The 19888-nt window shown below is 38.1% G+C and overlaps 1 protein-coding gene across 2 annotated transcripts; it reads right to left on the bottom strand.

Annotated features, from left to right (window-relative positions):
- Positions 1 to 280: 280 nt before the first annotated feature.
- On the bottom strand, positions 281 to 12350 carry cldn19 (claudin 19). Of its 2 annotated transcripts, none has more exons than XM_084100971.1 (5): positions 11658 to 12350; positions 7116 to 7280; positions 6563 to 6647; positions 5634 to 5777; positions 281 to 1664 (listed from the first exon to the last, which is right to left on the bottom strand). In XM_084100971.1, the coding sequence occupies exons 1-5, from the start codon at positions 11878 to 11880 to the stop codon at positions 1628 to 1630; spliced, it is 654 nt and encodes a 217-aa protein (XP_083957097.1). In that variant the 5' UTR covers positions 11881 to 12350; the 3' UTR covers positions 281 to 1627. The 2 variants fall into 2 exon arrangements, with proteins under 2 accessions (XP_083957097.1, XP_083957096.1); XM_084100970.1 differs by having other exon boundaries at positions 281 to 1231; positions 11658 to 12314.
- Positions 12351 to 19888: the final 7538 nt, after the last annotated feature.

Here is a 19888-nt window from a genome sequence, read left to right as displayed (position 1 = left end):
ATTTAATTGATGAAGTGAAGTCAGTGAGTTTGGCCTTTTTTGTGATAATGGAGACGGTACAGGAACTTTTAAAGAAGACAGGATTGATGCAAGCACTAACCTCGGGACATTTTCAAAAAGAAACATGCATGAAAATACAAATTTGTAAAAGGGTTTGCATTTTGACTGTCCTGGTCAAAACAGAATGTGGCTAGTCATGTGACTTACAGTAGTCATGTGACAGCTAACACAGGTGTACAGACAAACAGCACTTTCCCCAAGTGACACACACACAAAAATATATCTTTGTATTGTTTATTTTATTTTAAAACAGATAAACAGAAAGCTTGATACATCATATGAGATGATACATACTTCAATATTAAGTAACATAACTGGTGGAACGTGAACTAAAATATTTCTAATGACAACCTACACACTCCGCGCCCACTTTAAAGACATTATTTGTGATAAATAGTGCCTTTTCAATGCAGGTTGAATACAATTCACCAAGACACATCATAAGTGCACTAGAGAGTTTCGAAGAGATTTAATTGGATCTGTGTTGCATCTGGGTCTCTTAAAACTAGATCAAAAGCGACAATCCCCTCATGGTTTATGGACTATACATTTTATGGAAAAAAAAGGGGGAAAAAAGAAAAACAATTGATTTTACCACAGGTAAAAGATCCATCTCAAATACGGCAAGATAGAATATAAACTATTAGCAAACTAAACGAGATTTGTGAGTCAAAACACAGTTATAGCTCAAAGTATATTACACTGCACATGTCGAAGATTTGCATAATTATTTAAATGCATTATAATGTACCCTGAATCAATGCTCTCCAGATGAGTGAAATAGTTTTTCGGCAAGTACAACAAAGTCCAACTGTAACAAAAACCGACTCATTCGTCAAACACTATGCGGTAATGCTGTTGTGGCTCACTCCTTATCAAATTTCTGACATTTATTTGTATGCTACAGTACAAAGTCATGTTGTTTGGAAATGCATAGCTTGGCTTAATGAACCTCTGCATTGTCTGTATTACAGGGAAACATATCAGCTGGATTTCTGTTTTTGACTAGAATAACTTCTATACAGTTTTTAATGTAGTTCTTCGCTTTTTTACCGAAAGAGAGTGTCTTGTCTGTTGCCAAAATCTAACAGCTTGTGACCCACGAAGTCGCCCTCTCACAAACTACAAGTACTGCTCGCCTTTCTCTGGTGGAGAACTTTTAACATTTGCTCTGCAATTTAAAAGAAAAACAAAACATGTTTGAGTTACAAAGGAAACGGAAATCGGGTCATCCACCGCATTGCAATGAAACAGTCCATGCTTTTAGGGTGTAGTCATTTACATTTTGCAATAATACATATTTACAAAGGCAGTTTATGGGGTCACAAACAAAGAGGGGTTTTGGGGGGAACGCACACAACAGATATGGGGAGACAATTTTTCGAACACGTTTATTGATCATATGTTGGAAAAAAAGGCACATGGATTTTAAGTATGTAGGGTGTAGAAGGGACTTTTGTCCAGTCATACAGACAAGTGTCCAAATTTGGATTCTAGGTGGGAGTGAGGGACACAGATACAGAGAGTGGAGCTCGGACAGTCCTCGAATAAAGGCAGGGAGGGTTGGTCAGTCAGGGAAACTAGTCTCACTCAACAACTCATCCCTGAATTAGAGAAGAGAAGAAGACAGTCAGAGAAGAACAGCATTAGAGGAACCTGGGATAGAGACAATTCACAAGAGCCTCTCGGAAAATTGGATGTTAGTACGTTAAGTGGCACCACATAAACGTTTGCTGTTTGTTAACATGGAAATGTTAGGAAAAATGGACGACGAAAAGTGCACAGACAGCTTGTTTGAAATGCCAACAATTTGAGAGAAAGGAAAGAGTCTTGAATTACATGTCATTTGCATGCATGAGAGATGACAATGAGCAGTAAAGCATTTGTTAATTAAGGGGTGTTAACTTTTTACCAGGTCCAAAAACTAGCACCTCATTGATTTTGGAGACAGGAGACAAAACTTAAACATGACTTCATTTTTACTTCAGTTGGCCCAATTACAGAGAATTTGAATCTAAAAAGGTGTGGGAACAAATTCACTAAATGGTTGCACATGTTATTCCGGCCAGAGTCCTGTACGTGGACGGGTGAACCGCTAATATTTGATGTGATGGATGGAATAATATTTACGTTGTCATTTGTGGTGCTGGAGCAGGCCAGGAATCAATAGGCACACAATAGACTGCGGATCCAATAACCAAGACTATTTCGACTCAATTCTGTACATGCTGATAGGCAGCTGCTTCCAAACGATCCTGTATTTGTGTTCACGCTCTGAAGACAATCAAAGGTTTCTATTTACGTTGCATTGAGCATTATAGCCAACAGCGCTGAACTGACGTTTTTGACAGCTTCAGTGATTATATAGGGATTTCTCTTTGCTAGCTTTCTGCATGTAAAAGATATGCAAAGTTACAAAGCTCATAGTCTCCCACAGAAGGGATTTATTCTGTCTAACAGAGAACACTGCTCCAGACCTGCCTAAAACACATTAATCAAAGTCAAAATATTACTTCTGCAAACGTATATGCATAATGTCAGCCCAAAGGTATAATCAAAGAAAGAAGGCAAGGCTTCAGTGAATTGTAGCATTGTATCCATGTCGTGGAGACGCTGTGTGTTTCGATGCGAAAGCTAAATCCCTTTCGATCTGCTTGATCATCTGCATTTTTAGAATCTGACATGATATGACAAAACTGACGACATTAATAACTGTTTGTGTTTACAATTGCTTTAGAAACCGTGGAAGCTGAAATGATTGTTACATTTCCAACACATGCATGAGGTGTTTGGCCAATCACAATGCACTGGGTCAGCTGGCCAGTCAGAGCACTCTTGGCTTTTCGGAAGGAGGGGATTTGTAGATACCGGAACTCAATCAGAGCGTTTCAGGCAGACTGGGAATAGAGGTGCTGCAATCATATACAGTAATTAAAAAATGATGTGTTTTTGAACATTAAAGCATGTCAACCCATTGACTATAAAAAAAAAGATGGACGACGTGTCTCCACTTGCTTCCACTGTAAAAAAAAAATGAAGCGAAAATATCCTAGAAATAGTCGTTGGTGATTACGTCATTCGGAGCCAGTCTGTGCAGTAGTGATCCTGAGGTGGAGCTGCGGTATCAAGGTCCTGCCCATATTCCCACTCCCGCAGACTCGATCGCAAGCACAGCTGTCAATCATAACATTATGGGCCCTATTTTACGATCTAAGCGCAAGTTCTAAAGCGCAGGGCGCAATTGCACTTAGGGCGTGTCCAAATCCACTTTTGCTAGTTTAACGACGGGAAAAATGGTCGCATGGTCTAAAAGGGTTGTCCCTATTCTCTTAATGAGTAATGGGTGTGTTTTGGGCGTAACATGAAATAAACCAACTAGAGTCTCATCTCCCATTCCCTTTAAAAGCCAGTTGTGCTTGCGCCTTGGCGGATTCGCTATTTACATGACGTAATTTGCAAGCGGAAAGACTGAACGTGTCTCCAGAGAGCAAACGGATCTGCTCGTGCGCAAGGTTAAAGCACCATAATTCCACCATAATTCCACCATATCTTTATGTACACAATATTAATCTTTTACATTGTAATCCTTTCATTTTTAATATTTGGCTAGTTTGTGTGCTGCTGCGCATCCCTGTGTTTTTAATAAGCAGAGTGTACGCGCGTTGTGGATTCACCTATAGGCGTACATTACTAACATGCTCTTTAAATAACAAAAAAATACTGCACCATTGACTTTAGACCAGGTTTCAGTTGGTCAATGGCGCAGTATATTTCAGTTGCCTCAAAATAACAATGTGCCTGAACACACCTCGTTTTCAGACCAGCACGCCCATGGGCGCATAAAAACGCCCATGGGCGCCACGCTTGGCGCTGCATTGCGCCGGGTGTATGATAGGGCCCTACATCTCATTTTATAGCATCAAATAACTAACTAAAACCTAACTTATTGGAAAAATAGTATCTGTAATAGTAGTAATAGATGGTATCTGTCCATTTACTTTGGCTCGGGTCCTACTTAATTGCATTGAGAGGGCAAGGATTATGACATATACTGAAGCCAGCCACCAGGGGGTGATCGAAATGTTTTGGCTTCACTTTTCAGGACATTGTGCGTCACACTTGTGTTGACCTATTCTAGTACACCCAGTAAACAAAACAATGACCTTTAAAAAAAAGAACATATGGCCTCTTTAATCGATGCTTACATTTTCTGATGATAGTGGTAGTAATTGTTGCCCAGAATTTCTTTTTTTTTTAATATAGTGTGTAAGTAAACGGCAGGATCAGTGTCATAACTCATCCTTAGTGAATTCCCCCATAGTATTTTAAACTCTGCTGGTGAGGTGTTTAAAAATGCCCAAAACACCACATACTTTAGTCTAAAACCAGCGTTGGACTTTCCCTCAAAAGTGCTGCTGTGTCTAAATAGCATGTTTACAGCTTGTGCTGGAAGTTTTTGACTCAAGTCAGCCAAATCCCAGTTCCCACACTGGAGCGCTGGAACTCAATGGTTTTACATAATGGTTCTAGTGGAATTCCCTGTACTTCAGCGGACAGTGGAAGTGTTGTAACTCCTGGTCTCCTCAATGTGGTGTAGTGTGACCATGGCTGACAGGAACACACATAGCTGGCACACAGAGCTCCCACCAGCCAATCAGAACAGCATGACACGTTTCTAATCTATAGGCTATGTTCGGAATGAAATACTAGTCTACTACTTGCTATATACTGTATAATGGTTATTTTACATTTATAATTTAATTTTGTACAAAATAAAAGTCTTAACATTTGGTGTCTGATTGAATAAGTGATGAAAGAGATGTTTAAAATCCTCCCAAGCTCATTGCATTGTGGGATACTGTATCTCTTTTATACTATATGTTTTGGAAAATGTAGTAGTCATCAATGTATTCCATGCATGCGGTTCACAGTATACTGCAGAAATCAGAAGAGTAGTATGCTAGTCTGAACATAGCCGCTGTATCCCACACTGAATCTTTCTATTTATTTCTCCTTTGACTTTATTTGCCTTTTAGTTTGCTATCAGTTAGACTTTGTGGTTATAAAGTATTTCCATTCACAAAACAGTTTGAGTGTACATGGAAGTTTTCCCTGAAACCTATGTAAATTAATAAAATAAAAAAACATGTCCAGTGTAAATGCTCTTTTACTGTGTAACTTCTTAGGGATTTCAGCTTCAAATTGGTTTATAAAAAAAGTCTCTTTTTGGCAAAAATATTCTTGATCAAAAAGCTTATTAAGGCATGTCGGGAATGCCGTTCATATCAATAAAGTACAGAATTTCCATTCTTCATTAAAATGAATAGTAAAATACATGCTTGTACAGTATCTCTGAAAAAAGTACACAAACCTCCTTGACCGTAGGCCTAGACAATGTAAGTGTTTGTCCATGTAATTGTTTAGTTTGTGTGTTTTGGACCTGGAGTAACGCTCAGTGCGAGTGAGAAGGTGTACTCATGGTGGGAAGAGCTCTGTCTCTTGTACCCGCTGCTCTTTACATTTACAGTTTCTCCTTTTCTGCTGTGCTTTTATTTTTTTGTATTTACACGTACTCCCTGGCTGTAGAGGGTTGAGATTGCCGGTAGAGCTGTCCTCTTCTCTCCTCATTTACGCAGGAGCAGCAGAGGAACGAGCCGCCCAACATCATCAAGATGGCAGCCGCCCACCCTATAAAGAGGGCGGGGCCAAACTCATACCTGAAAGACAGAGGCCACGCCTATATTTTAAAACAGGTATATATAATAATACTATATAAACAGGTATAAAACCAATATATATATATATATATATATATATATATATATATATATATATATATAACCAGGTGATTCTTATGTTAAGGTAACATTTCACCCAAAATTCACTGAAAATGTCCAGTACAGAATTTTATATATTTTAAATGTATAGATAGATAGATTAATTTTAGCCTAAGTAGAGCATATATATATATATATATATGTGTGTGTGTGTGTGTGTGTGTGTGTGTGTGTGTGTGTGTGTGTGTGTGTGTGTGTGTGATTAATAAAAAGAAATATTAGATTTCATCATGATTTTAACTCTTTTCCCGCAAGCGTTTTTTTAAAAAGTTACTAGCATTTTTTATAATTTTTTTCCAAAACTTTCATGTCCCCCAAAATATTTAGTTGTATGAATATCTGAACAATCAATATATCAAAAGAAATAACTGAAACTTTGCTTTAGAAAATGGTTTGTTCCAACTTCATGGATTCTTTTTTATCAACACTTAAATGTGGGCAAGTTTAATTTAAAAAAAGAAACATTTGGAACAGACTTTTTCACACTCTCCAACGTTTATAATCAATGCTTTTATCGCTTGTTTCTGTTCCTTTTTTGCCTGTTTTGATCAAGAGATTCAGTACTTGCGTAATAGCTCCCCCTTACCGTGTAAAATTAAAAACATGGAAAGTCGAAAAATGTCATCAATGGCGGGCAGTGAGTTAAAATCTATGAATGGTCCTACCTGGCGTTAATTGGCGTATTCGGATCGAAGAAATGGTAGGACACCTGTGTTGCGTACCAGGACACAGCCACCAGTGTGCACAGACCTAGACATAATAGAAATCACAATATTAGCACCGTCATTGAGTACATCTCTGTTTGTTTTCTTGTTTGAATGTGTGTGTGACTAGAATAGCCACTTCCTGTTTACTCCTGCATGTCAGATGGGTCAGAAGTGATCCAGCGGCCGAGGACCAGAACAGACCTCAAGAATGTAGGAATGTCAATTTATTTACCAAAACTAATTTACACTGAATGATTTACAGCACTGAGGTATATTGACCTAGATAACACAATGTGCTCATTCTTAGCACAGTTACACTCGTGTAGAGAGTAGTAATGACTTTGTTTATATTTTCTCTCAAGGGAAGGACTAAAGTTTCTTAGTAAGCTTAAATGACCTTAAGGAAGCTTAAAGGAAATGTTCATGTTTTATTAGAAAACTCACAGTTTTACAATTTCTCACTCAACCTACATGAACAATGTAAGGTGTTCAGTCTGCGTTGGAGTCTCACCTGAGAGCAGGAACAGACTCCCACCAGAGATGGCGATCTTGCTCTTGGTGGATGGGTTGTTGTCGCCCACCTTCGTGCATTTCATCCCGACCACACTCACAATGATAGCCATGAATCCCATCAGCACTGAGATCACCATCAGAGCTCGACACGTCTGAATGTGGACTGCAAAAACAAACATAATAGTTTAAGTATATCCTCAAAATAAAGGAATTTTAAACGAAACGACAAAAATTCCAAGGCACTCACATGGTTATGTGTAAAAAAAATAAAAATAAAAAATAAAAAAAATGAACAAAGTCATTAAAACATTAAAAGTGTTGATCAACATGTTTCTGCTTGACGCAGCCCTCTTCAGGATGCACAGTGTTGATCAACACTTTTAATGTTTTAATGACCCAGTTTATTAAAGGTTTTTTTTTTTTTTTTTTTTTTTACACATAACCATGTGAGTGCCTATATATATATATATATATATATATATATATATATATATATATATATATATATATATATATATATTGCAAAAATAGTTTTCTTGTGTCTTATCTTCAAATACAAATATCTAAACATCTTAAATCAAGAGACATTAACTTGAGATGCTAAATGACCTAAGATTTTTAAGTCTGGTTTTAAGATATAAGGTAATCTTTGTTTTCCCTTTAAATTAAGTTTTAATTTTTCTCACACCATTTGCATGTATATACATCTTTAAAACAATCATTTTACAGATGAATTTATTTATGCTTTACATTTTGACAATTTTTTTTCATCATGCTAAAACCCTCAGAGTAACCATTTTAGCACCTTTTCCCATCTATTTTGAGCACTTTTTGGTAGTGAGCTGTTCTAGCTGCTCTACTACATCAAAATTCCACAGATAACCCACACGGTGTTCGGTTCATGCATAAAACTGTAGGAGTGACATTTTTACATGCTTCACACAGAGGGGATTACTGTGACTTTTCCACAAAGGCGGATTTTTTTCGATGCTTTTGTGTGACAGCTACATGCTAACATGTCAGTTCAGCTTGGATAATGACTTCAACTTCAACTCAGAATCCCACAGTAGATGCAGACCACCAACCCAACTGTCCATGCATTGTTATGCCCACCTCAAAAGAAGAGTTCAACTAAGCCACATGTAATGGGAATCACCATTGTAGAACGATTTGCTTTCAAAGTGTTGCATCAAACATGAATCGAAGCCATATAATAAGTATAACAGCATCTCAAAGAAGTTGAGAACTGAGGAGATATTATCACACAACTTTTGATGTATGATTTATGTGCAAAGAGGCCGCTTTTGAAGCAGGATTTTATTGCTTTATAAGAGAGGTCTTATTTTCTCGTCTTTCATCCTTGTTTTGCTTCATTTCTTGATTTGTAAGGAGAGCGTTTCGCCGAGTAACACTGTGATCTCAAGGTCATGTTTGAAAGAGGGTAGTTAGACTCCGGGTGGAGGGGTCCTCCCACAATCCCTTGTCCAGTGCCAAGGTTGGCAGCGCCTGGCACGGACGAAAGGAAGGCGAGCACTAGCACAGTGGTGGAGAACATGCTTCAAGAGAAGCTGCATGTGAGGCTCAGCCATTGTCTATTGTTTGCGCTTGTGGGCTGCTTGACACGTCATTGAAAACATCTCTCAATGCGCTCCTCATACCAATCACTTATTTATGACGTCATAATCATTTTTGACGCCCTCGATAATCCTCTGAGGATTTTTTTTTTAAATGTTATTTTTACCATTAATATTTAGAACAAAGGACTAAAAAGAGAGAAAGTCTAGTTCGATATATAACCATATTTCACATACATTTTGTTTCCATTTCTTATTTTCGTGGTTGTCTACTTACATTATAGTTAATTATTTCTCAAACTCAACTAACAGGTTTAAATTAACCAACAGTGAAAGTTCAGAGTCTGTTAATGTTTTTCTTTAAAATCATTGACCGTAATAGAACATATTTCTCTTAAATGTCTATTTTTTATTTATTTTATTTGTGTTATAAAATGTTAAGATATATAGATATATGACAGATATATAGATAGATTATTTAATGTTTTTTTTTATTGTTTTTTTTTTTAATGCATTTGATGTAAATAGTAAAGTTTTCTTCTAGGAGTTCAGATTTAAACCCCAGCTTAGTATTTATTTATTTATTTTAACTTTTTTGGTCATGGTATATACTTACATTTTTAGATTGACACAACAAAACACTATCATTTTTGTCTGCATTGCATGCAGTATTCGTTTTAAAATGTTTACCATCCAGGTTTTTGTACGAACTTTGCATTAACGTGGCTCAAGTGTGCTTCATATAGATGTTTCTTTATCCTAAATACTATGTTTAGTTGACAGCACATAATAACAGTTATTCAAGAAAAGACACTAGAACTGCTGCAGAAAAGGGCAAACAATGCAAGTTTGTGGGAGGCTGTCTGTACATACAGAAGCCAGAACATTGCAGTCACTATCTGACCAGATGACCTAAGGCTGGGATGAGGGGGGGACAGTGGAATCAGATGGTCCCGTCACCCTTTGTGGGCCGAGGGTTACAGATTCCACCATGAGCAGTACAGTACTGAGTGCAGCCTTTGTGAACGAGTGGCGGATGTGTGTGATAGAGATGTTATGAAAGCCAAATGATATTCCACAAAACCTAACAGTAGTGAAGTAGAAAGTGGCAGCCGAGGTTGTGAAAGTACTTTAGACAAATGTTCTCTGCATAAATCCGTCAGATCTTACGTGCAAAGTTGATGCTTGATGAAGCGAAGTGGCCATAACACACATGTATTAATGTCAGTATTTTAGACAACATTGAGTCTTAAGTTTGCTATTGGCGACTTAAAGATACAGCAGTTATGACTATGATTAATGGCTCTCTTGGAAGTAATACGAAAAATGTAATGGTTTTCTGTAGAATTTTTGGTTAAACAGAGAACAATGTCCTTATAAAGAATCGTTTTGGGCTTCATATGGTTCTTGAAGTTACTGTATTTGGAGATTAAAAAAATTGGTTTGTGGTTTATGGTACAATTGGTTTATGGGTTCTTTAAAGCATCCATAGATGCTTTCAGAAGTTCTTTGTGGAACTTAAAGTTCTCCAATGACATCATGCTGTAAGAACTTTTTTGGTTCCATTTGGAACCTTTGCATTTAAACTTGATCAGTCAATCAGATACTTAGATCTGTAGACAATTGAATTTTAGCTATGTTTCTATAAGACCTTATATCTTAAAAATGTAGTCATAGATGTCAGCAAATGTTTGTTTGCATACAATCTCTTCTAAACGGTAATAAAGACGACCTGTGTGTTGTGTGGGGATGTGCATTCTGAACATATCTTTGGTGTTTGCCTAAACACTGGCCTTTTCTTCTCAACACAAATGCCATTCATCACTTCAAGACAATACGCTGTTATTAAAGCAATGAAGCAGAATAGAAGATGGCAAACTGTTTTCTCTGAGCCATGCCACATTTATATTACATTTTCTGCTATTGTTATTATGAAAGCGTCTTATAACCGCAATGTTTTGTCACTGACTGCAGTGTTGTAATATTTGTCCACAAATCACAAACAGATGTGGATGTGATGCGGTTTGTCTTGAAAAAATTATTGAATTATCCTAAACGCATCATCAGCCACCATTCATAATTGATTGTTAGGGACATCTTCCCGGGACTGTCCCAGAAATCGACGAGAAGTGACTGATTCTGATTAGACGTAACAAGTCACCATAAAATTGACAATGACAGTGGCGCTAAATGTAGATTAATCGCGATGTAATTGCATTCCACGGCATTTCGACAGTCTGCTAGAGTCAGCGCCTCAGTGAGGTTAGTGTCACATAAGACTTTCATTATAATATGTCAAAACGCACATATTTTAATTTGATCGATTAAACGAGTTGATTAAATCCATGTGCACACAGCAGCTCACAGAGTTGATTGCGCTTTTTTTTTTTTGCCACCAGCCTCCTCTATCCAAAAAATCTTGATTTAATTATTATTTCATATGAAGCTTTTTTAATTTGAGTCATATATCAGACTTGAACATACTTGACTGCACTCTTAAAAATTGGTATGTATAGCTCTATGAAGAACCTCTATCTTCCATTGAACCTTTCTATTCCACAAAGGGTTCTTTATAGTGGATAAAGTTTTTTTAGATTTGTAAAGTGTTCTTCACACTAAGAAAAAAAGAATCCTTTAAGATCTGTTCACAGGAAGATCTTTGGGGAACCCAAAATGGAACCCTTTTTGGAACCTTTATTTTTAAGAGTGTATATCACTATATCTAAATTAAACTAATGTTGTTCCAAACCTATTTGGCTTTCTTTCTTCTGTGGAACACAAAAAAAGATATTGGAGAATGTTTTTGTTCATACATTGACTTGTTAATATCTATTTTCCACTTTCTTCAATCATACAGGTTTTCAATGACATGAGGATGAGAAAATGATGTTAGAACTCAGATTTTTGGGCGAACTATCCCTTTAACCATGTGTCTGTGTTAACCTGTTGAACTGTTTAGTACTTACCATCCAGCGAGAGCAAGGAGTCAAAGATCTTGCACTGCACCTGGCCCGTGCTCTGAGATGCACAGGACATCCACAGGCCCTCGTACAAGCCCACGGCCATGATGATGGCGTCCCCTGCGTACGAGGACTGCTTCCATTGGGGCAGGACCGTAGTGGAGATGATCCCAATCCATCCACCCAGAGCCAGAAAATAGCCCAGGAGCTGAAACCCAGAGTTGGCCATAATTGTCCTTTTTAAACTATTGCTTTAGTGTTGAATTAGACTGAGTTCAATGAAGTTCTCCAGTTAGGAAGCCACCTGCAATTCCCTTATGAACGTGCAAAGAAATCCACCTGGCTCAGAATGAATCGAACAAGTCAAGCAGTTAAAGTCTGTCTGATTCTCGCCAACTCTTTGGTCACTCGCATATCCTTTTGTTGCTCTCGTTTGCTTCAGTTTCTCTCATTTGGTGGCAGCCTGTGACATCCCTTGATTCTGGCTAAAACTGGTCCCTCAAGTCTCCTTTGTGAAGGTACACAACTTCTGGAGGCTGTAGCGTTCAGGGTGCCCAAGGATGCCGTCAGGATGTGGTTGAACGCTGCTTTACTGTCTGCATAGCTGTTCTTGTCATACACCAGTGCGTCTGGATGGTGCTCAGGGAGCAGAGCAGTGGGAATGGGGGGGAAAAAAAGAAAGGGGAATACTTCACAGACAAAAAAAAAAAAAAACCTTGACGGAGTGAATGCATTTGGGGGTGGAGTGCCAAGCCGATGTTTACTCTCTGATTGGTGCTTTAGCGAAGAGAAACGCCTCCTGAAACTAGTGCAGGAGGGACTGATTAAGCCCAGATGTCACTTGTGGAGTCAACCCTCAAAAAAGTGGGACGTGCGATACGCCACAAAGCCCTAATTGCATAAAATTCTCAAAGTGAGCAAGTGTCTTCAAATCTTCACGTCTTGCAGAGTCAATGAAACGTAAATCTCAGGTTCAAGTTATGTGTCAGTAATGTGGCATCTGTTGGCTGAAGTTGTTTTCCCCATTTGAACGTGTTCCTGCACTGACCCTTTTGAAGCACCACAGAGGCGCATAAATCAGCGTTTAAACTGTGCTCGTTTGAAAGGAAGTGTCACCCGCACACAAAAACTCTTGCTTCTGGTGGAGATTTAGGGGTTGGCCTGTGACAGCTCGGAGGATCTCCATGGGAACCCGCTCGGTTTAATCACCGTGCGAGGGAAACACACAGCGGGTCTTGCTGCATGGAATGAAGGCGCCTTTCGGGTCTGGTCACAGAGCAGATCAACAGATTGTGAAGAACGTACAGTGACAAAAGTTGAAACTTTTATTTTAAAAATTGTAATTCATTTTTTTTTTTTTTTTAAGAAAATGTAAGTGGCTTTCCTTTGCAGAATTCGTTACTATGATGCTAGGGTGTTATGGCCTGTTGCCATGGTGTTGCCATGGCATTGCTAAGGTGTTCTGCACTGTAAAAAAAATAAGCTATTATATTTTATTTTCACAGATACCAAGAATTACTTTGAATCTATAAAAAAAACACATTAGACCAACAGTATTGCGCCAAATGTTGTTCCAACTACACTGAAAAAAATTGTGTAGAATTTACGTTAAACAGTTTTTACTCAATAAATGGTAGATAGTACATTTCTAAAACATTAAATAATTACTCAAATAAGAAAGAAAGAAACAACATTAAACATAACATTTTGAAGTAGAAATACTAAAATAGTGTTGTCTTGTAAAAAAGTACTCCACTAATCTTTTTAATGTTTTATTGATAATTTTTCCAGTATACTCGAACCCGTTCAATTTCTTATTAAACAATGTTATAGGGTTAGCATGCTCTGCAGCATGAATAAATTATGCGGCTGCTGTTTTGCTATTTGCTGACTTAATTTATACGGTTGTTGTTATTGATTTGTCTTTTTTTTATTTATAAATTTGATCTTTTTTACATTTGTTGATTGTCACCATTATTGAGGTTTGCGGGTTGAATGTGCAGCCATGTAAAACTACTTACCAGAAATTCTTGGTTTACAAGATTTCGGTATTTCTCTTTCAAAGGAAAAAATTGCAGAGTTCAAATACTGAGTGTCACTTGAAACTATGGGTAGTCAGAGCAACATTTCGTGTTCATTTCCTAACTATTGGTAAAACAGTGTTACCTAGGACAATCATTAAGACACTTGTTGAGAAAATTAAAATTAAATTAATCTTAAAGTGGATTGTCAAGTTGTTCAAAACCTGTATGACTTTCTTTCTTTTGTTAAACATTATAGAAGATATTTTAAAGAACCAAACTTGACAAACTTGAACTTGACAATTCAACATAAATTTTTGTTTTTAAATTACGCGTTTATTTGATTTATTTATTTGATTTACTGATCACTTTTTTACAGTGTACAGGTTTGAAACAACTTGAGGGTGAGTAAATGATAACAGAATTTAAATGTTTTGGGTGGACTATCCTTTTAATTCATGTTGCATTGATTTATACATTTCTCAAAAAAAATTTTACAGATTGCTGACTGGCCCAAGTCAAGAGTCCACTGCCAAGGATCAATATAAAAGCACACCTCTCTTCAACAAATCACATGAATTTGAGTTATCCTTCATGTATGTAGCATAAATGTTGTAGAAAGAGTTACGCACCTAAGTTTGGGGTTAGTGTTTTTTTCCAAATTCTACTAAGAACGAGTAATAGCAATAGTGACGCTTGCCTTATTATCAAACACCACTAATAGTAAAGCATATACAGCAAAGGGAAAGAACACAATTCACTGTCCTACATATTTGGCAATCATAGAGCTAAAGCTACATCAACAAAAACCTCATAAAATACTCCAGACCACAAACTGCAATCAACTTTTGGACTGATTTAAATTAGATAATTAATCTGGCGTCTAAAAACTTGTAGATAGCCATTGCACAACGCTGTTGAACAAGGACTTATGAAAAACAAGTCATTATTTCATTGACCTCAGAGAGGTGGGGCAGTTCTGTGTTTTCCAAAACGTCTCATTAGGTTTTTCTTTGAAGCATCCTCTCGAAACAGGATTAGCCCCCTCGGTCCATCCCCACATGGAGTCAGGGGTCGAATACGCACTCGGGGGCCCCTGGGATTGGTGTTATTACAATGAGAGGGGTTAATTATCTAGATAGCAATGAACCTTCTTTTTTTTTCTTTTTCTCAGAGACCACAAGACTGCCTGATCCATTCCTTCTTTCCATTCATCCACAACCCGTCCCATACGCGTCGCACACATACACAAGGATGAATTCACAATCCCTGCCCCCATCCCATGCACCGATCACCCCAGAGTTGCTGTTTACATTTGAGTGGGTCTCACTGAACTATGTAGCTCAGACAAGCCCTTTTACAAACAGCTCATCAGCCCATGTTTCTGCATGGATTAAAATACCATATAACCATGCTTGTATGCGGCTGCACCAAACCCATCACGGGTAACAAGACAGATCCACTGTTCACGGGGGTCAGCGGAGATAAATAGACAGATAGATAGAGTAAATTAACTTGAACTGCATGCTTCATTGATATTGTGTCAACGTGAATAATGTTGTAGTCCTAATTTGCATAGGTCATGGAAACAATCTAGTCTGTTGGCACGATGTGTGTCAAATGTCTATCGACATTTATTTCATTTCATTTCAGAGCTCCTTTTGCTCTCTATTGATTGATTGGTTATTTAAGTCATATGACTGAACTATAGATTCCGTTGACAATGTATCTTATACTGGGGGTGTGATTTAATGTGGGGAAGAACAAATACATATCATTTATTCCTGTTGGAATAGTTAAGCGTTTCCAAAAGATTTGGGCATTTTTAGAAAGAAAAATATGCTTAAAAGTTATTGATAAGTAAGTTAATTTAGTCTGATGGCATTGTTTCCCCCAACAGAAATGATGCGTTGCTGATTACTGTATCAAAATGGAATAATTTGATGTATTGTTTCTCATTGTTTCTCAGCCTGACCTTTACAAAAAGCTCTATTATTCTATTATATACTGGCAAAGTGAGTTTTTTTTTTTTTTTTTTTTTTTTTCTGATATTGTTGTTGTTTTGTTTTACAAATTTAAGCCTTGTAAAATGTTTTTGTAAAGCTGGAATATCATTTACTGTATAATTTACTTCAGCCATCAGGAGCTTCAGCCATTGAGTACGTCAAGGCAGTTTTTGAAGAATACTTTACTGCTTATGATGGGTAAAACAACATGGAGTACAATACCAGTCTCTTTCAGTCCATGACAGGCAAGTGCTATTCTGTTGCTTCTCTCCAGAGACTTTTACGGTTTCAGATAAAGGCACAATTAACACTGTATGGAACAAATAATACAAATAGTAAAAAGCATCATTTGAGACAGATTGTAAATTGAGCAAACTTTAGCTAATGTCATTCATCATCTACGTGCTAGGCAAAAAGCAGTATAGATACAGATGGAGGTAGAGGAGAAACTGAAGTGTATTGTAGTGAAAGTCCCCCCTCCTTCACAGGTCCAAACTTCAGCGGCTTAGAAGCTCTCTGGGAAACTCTGACCATTGAAAAGACCATCTGGTCAAGTTCACTGCTGGTTAATTAGCAATGAGACATTCAAAGGTTTTTTTTTTTTTATACCTCTGTAGACAGCAGACTTGTAAAAAAAGAAAGTTACTTGCAGTTCAGAAAAATAGATGGAACAAATAAGAGAAGAAGTGCACAAATGACAATCTGAGAATGCTGTTTTTATGTGAATGCTAACAACATGGACTACAGGATTCATGTTATTTGACTCCAACAATACACATGTAGAATTATGTGTTGTTCAGTGTGTTCAAGGTTGAAATGCCAAAAAGTACAATATTATAGTCAACTGCCAAGCTATTGCCAATATTAGGAAATTCACACAGCTTTTTTTTATTATTATTATTAAAATGTGTCCAAATTAGCCATCATCTCTCAAAAAGCTAAATCTGGACTTGAATATGGTGATTGGTCAGTATTAGTTCTTTGTAGGAAATGAAGAAATAAATATACCATAGATACGCACATTATCCAGCATGCTTTAGGGTCAAATCAGAGTAAATTTGATTTGAATACTCGCTAGGACTGTAAAAGTGTATTCAGAATGTCATGCAATACATTTTTTAAATGGTTACAGAGAAAAACTGGGCATACCACACTAAACTATTGAGGATCACACACTACTAGACTTCATCATTCCGAACACAACAAACTCACACAGAAACATTTGCCTTGTTGCTAAGAGACACATGACAAATGAAAACAATGTGTTTTCTAAAATAAGCTCAATATATAAAACATTTGATATTGATAAATAATCTGTGCCCATCATACACTGTGATTTTTCAGTGAAATTTGTCAACTCCTACTGCTCAAAATGTGCAGACTAGCTATGGCTTTCAGCAACTATGACGACTTCAGACTGTTAATCAGAGAACAAAGTAGTGTAGAGTGTTCCTGCCTTAACAAATATTGAATACAACAGAAGGGTTGTTTTCATTTTGTGCAACAGTCTGTAAATCACATGACCAAGTGTCTTCTCAGGAAACTGCGTAATGAAGTTGATGAACTAAACAAATTAGGGCATTCAAATCAAATTGTACAGTCTACTCAGGCACTGTTATGTTCATGTGGTTAGAAGGGTGGGAATCTTGCGATGATATCTAACTTGAAAATTGAATTTAATTCTGTACAAGGAGGGACACAGTATGGCAGAAGTTCTAGATGTGTTTGGTTGACACAATATATTGAGGCATTGAGCTGTCAGGATATTTCTAGTACTAAGAGTATTTCCCTTTCCAAAAGGCAAGCTGTCAAGACAGTTCGTAGTTATCTGAAGTTGTCACTTTGATTAAAGGCAGTAAAACTGGCCAAAATCAAAAGCTCTCTGTGATGTTGGATGTAGATTGGGGGTAAAATGAGTAAATGGGAACTGCTGTACTGGAAACAATTGTCAATGAAACATTTACACTGTGTTTGAAAATAGGAAAGAGAGTTTTGAGCATGATCAAAGAAGCCATCTCATGTGACAGTGCCTCTCCTCGTCATCATTCTGAAACTCTCCCATATGTGGCTGTATGACCCCGTTCCAGATTTGCCGTTGTCATACACTGAGCGCAAAATCCATCCTTGCATTAGGGAAGGTGGTCAGATCCTGTCTGTTTTTCCACTCCTCTTTTTCCAGGCCCTTACAACACTAAGCTGAGCTTAAAAGTCAGCTGACATGATCAAAGATACCAAGTCATATTCCAGCTAACGAGACCAGAGTGTTCCCGATGCATGGAGGAGACCTCCCAGAGGACGGGAACCTGCGGCGTGCTCTCCGACATGGGAAAGGACCGACTTTTGTGGCTCGAGCCCCATTACCGTTCACATAATTGCTTTTTCCATTGTAGTCACCCACTCTTCCTCCTTTTGCCTTTATTGTACGCATACAGCTAAGGGAAGCCTCTTGCATTCATCCCACTGAGATAGAGAGATCTTTTCTTTCACCCCCCTTCTATAATGTACATTTGGAGGGTTCGTGTTGAGCGCGCTTCTGAAGACATCAGAGTGCACTCAACGGCAGCGACGTCTGGAAAGGAATGAGAACAACGGGGGTCCCTTTTATTTGGCTATGCACTTATCTTGGTCCGGATGGGCTCTTTGTTGCCCATGGCCAGTGAATTGCCACTTCCACCTGACCGACAGAAAAACATCAGGCTGGAGTGGTGCCTATAGAAAGTTGTACTCGAGAGTTTCCACCTGGGCTGAAGGGAGGGAGACGGTCCCTGCGAATGAAGAGAGCGAGAGTAGCCAACGTCAACATGCCCTTCAAGGGGGCCAAGCCCTGGGGCAGAGCAGCTGAGTTGGACGAAGAGGTTTGAAAATGGGGGATTAGAAGGGGAATGTGTTGGGCTAATCCACCATTATGCCACGGGCCTCAAGTCTTTAGTGACCTCAAAGAGTAGAAGGGCATTCTGCCGCCCAGAGAAAACCAGAAAACTGTCCGAGCAATGCCTGAAGGTGCATCACATTTAACAACCTGTGAAAAAAAGTCGGTAGTGTAGAGATGTATGAAGCACAAGTCACTTTTAAACCAATCAGCTTTCTGTTGGTCAGTGCAGCAAATTCTTGTGACCAACTTGAACACGAGTGAAACTTGCATAAGGAACTTTATCACCCTCGTATGAAACTCCCAATCGTGCAAATTCTTAGGCCCTGTCCCAAATAGCACACTTCATATGCACTTAAGGTCTTGTGGACTTCCACATGCTTGTGTCCATTAGGGTGTCCCATTTGTCATTTTAGGTTTCAGAAGAGTGTTCACGAGCGCCCCCTTTGAGGCCGATATGAGCCCTCGATGCACACTGAAGCAAGCTCTGCAGAAGACTTCTACCCGACAGTCAAGCGGCATTACGGCACAAGAGTTCGTAGTCGGAGGAAGATCGCAAAGGGCTTAGGGCTTCATTTGGGACAGGGCCTTAGTGGAATAAAGGGTTTTCACTCACAACATTTCACAGAGCAACTGTAAATGTGACTTAATGCAGTGATAGTATTTAATTTCTCTTTTTTTTCTGTCTTTAACACAAGACAAGTGATGCTAGACCTTCCTGTTGTATCCATGACAATCCAACATCTTTGTTTGACAGATCATCATCCAACATAGACTCACAAGAAATTCCTCATGGCATCTTTCATGTAAATTCTGAGGTATTTTGACTGAAGTAGTAAGTTTTTGCTTTACCTAAATTACCTATAAATTGACTTCCAGACAGTTTCCAAACAAGGGCACCCGAATGATTCTCATCTCATCCACTGCGGGTTTTTTCTTTTAAAAGCAAAAACAAAAAAAAAGCATTCTGTGAGAACTGCATTCATTCTGTGTGAACACCTGACCTATAAATGCTAAATCTACCATTGCCAGCGCAGCACCCACTGCTTTCACAGGCAGATGGACTTAGTAGATGGACTGCATTGTTAAATGATAGACTGTCACAAAACTTTATTATTACATTCTCATTAAATCGCTGGAAAAACAACCATGGTGATGAAAAAAGTCACATGCAGTTTAAAAAAAATATTGTTGCCACACATGATTACTGACATCCATTGCTTAGAAATGACATTACATAAATTATATTGAAATGGGGAGCCACTGTTTTCAAAGGCAATTTCATTGACACCATGACTTTTCCCTTCTACCTCTTATCACAGGTCGCTTCTTCTCATATAC

The sequence above is a fragment of the Abramis brama genome (genome assembly GCF_963993115.1).
Source record: "Abramis brama genome assembly, chromosome: 23".
NCBI lineage: Eukaryota > Metazoa > Chordata > Actinopteri > Cypriniformes > Leuciscidae > Abramis > Abramis brama.
Note: the sequence above shows the minus strand (reverse complement) of the source record. Positions and strands in the feature narration are given on the sequence as shown.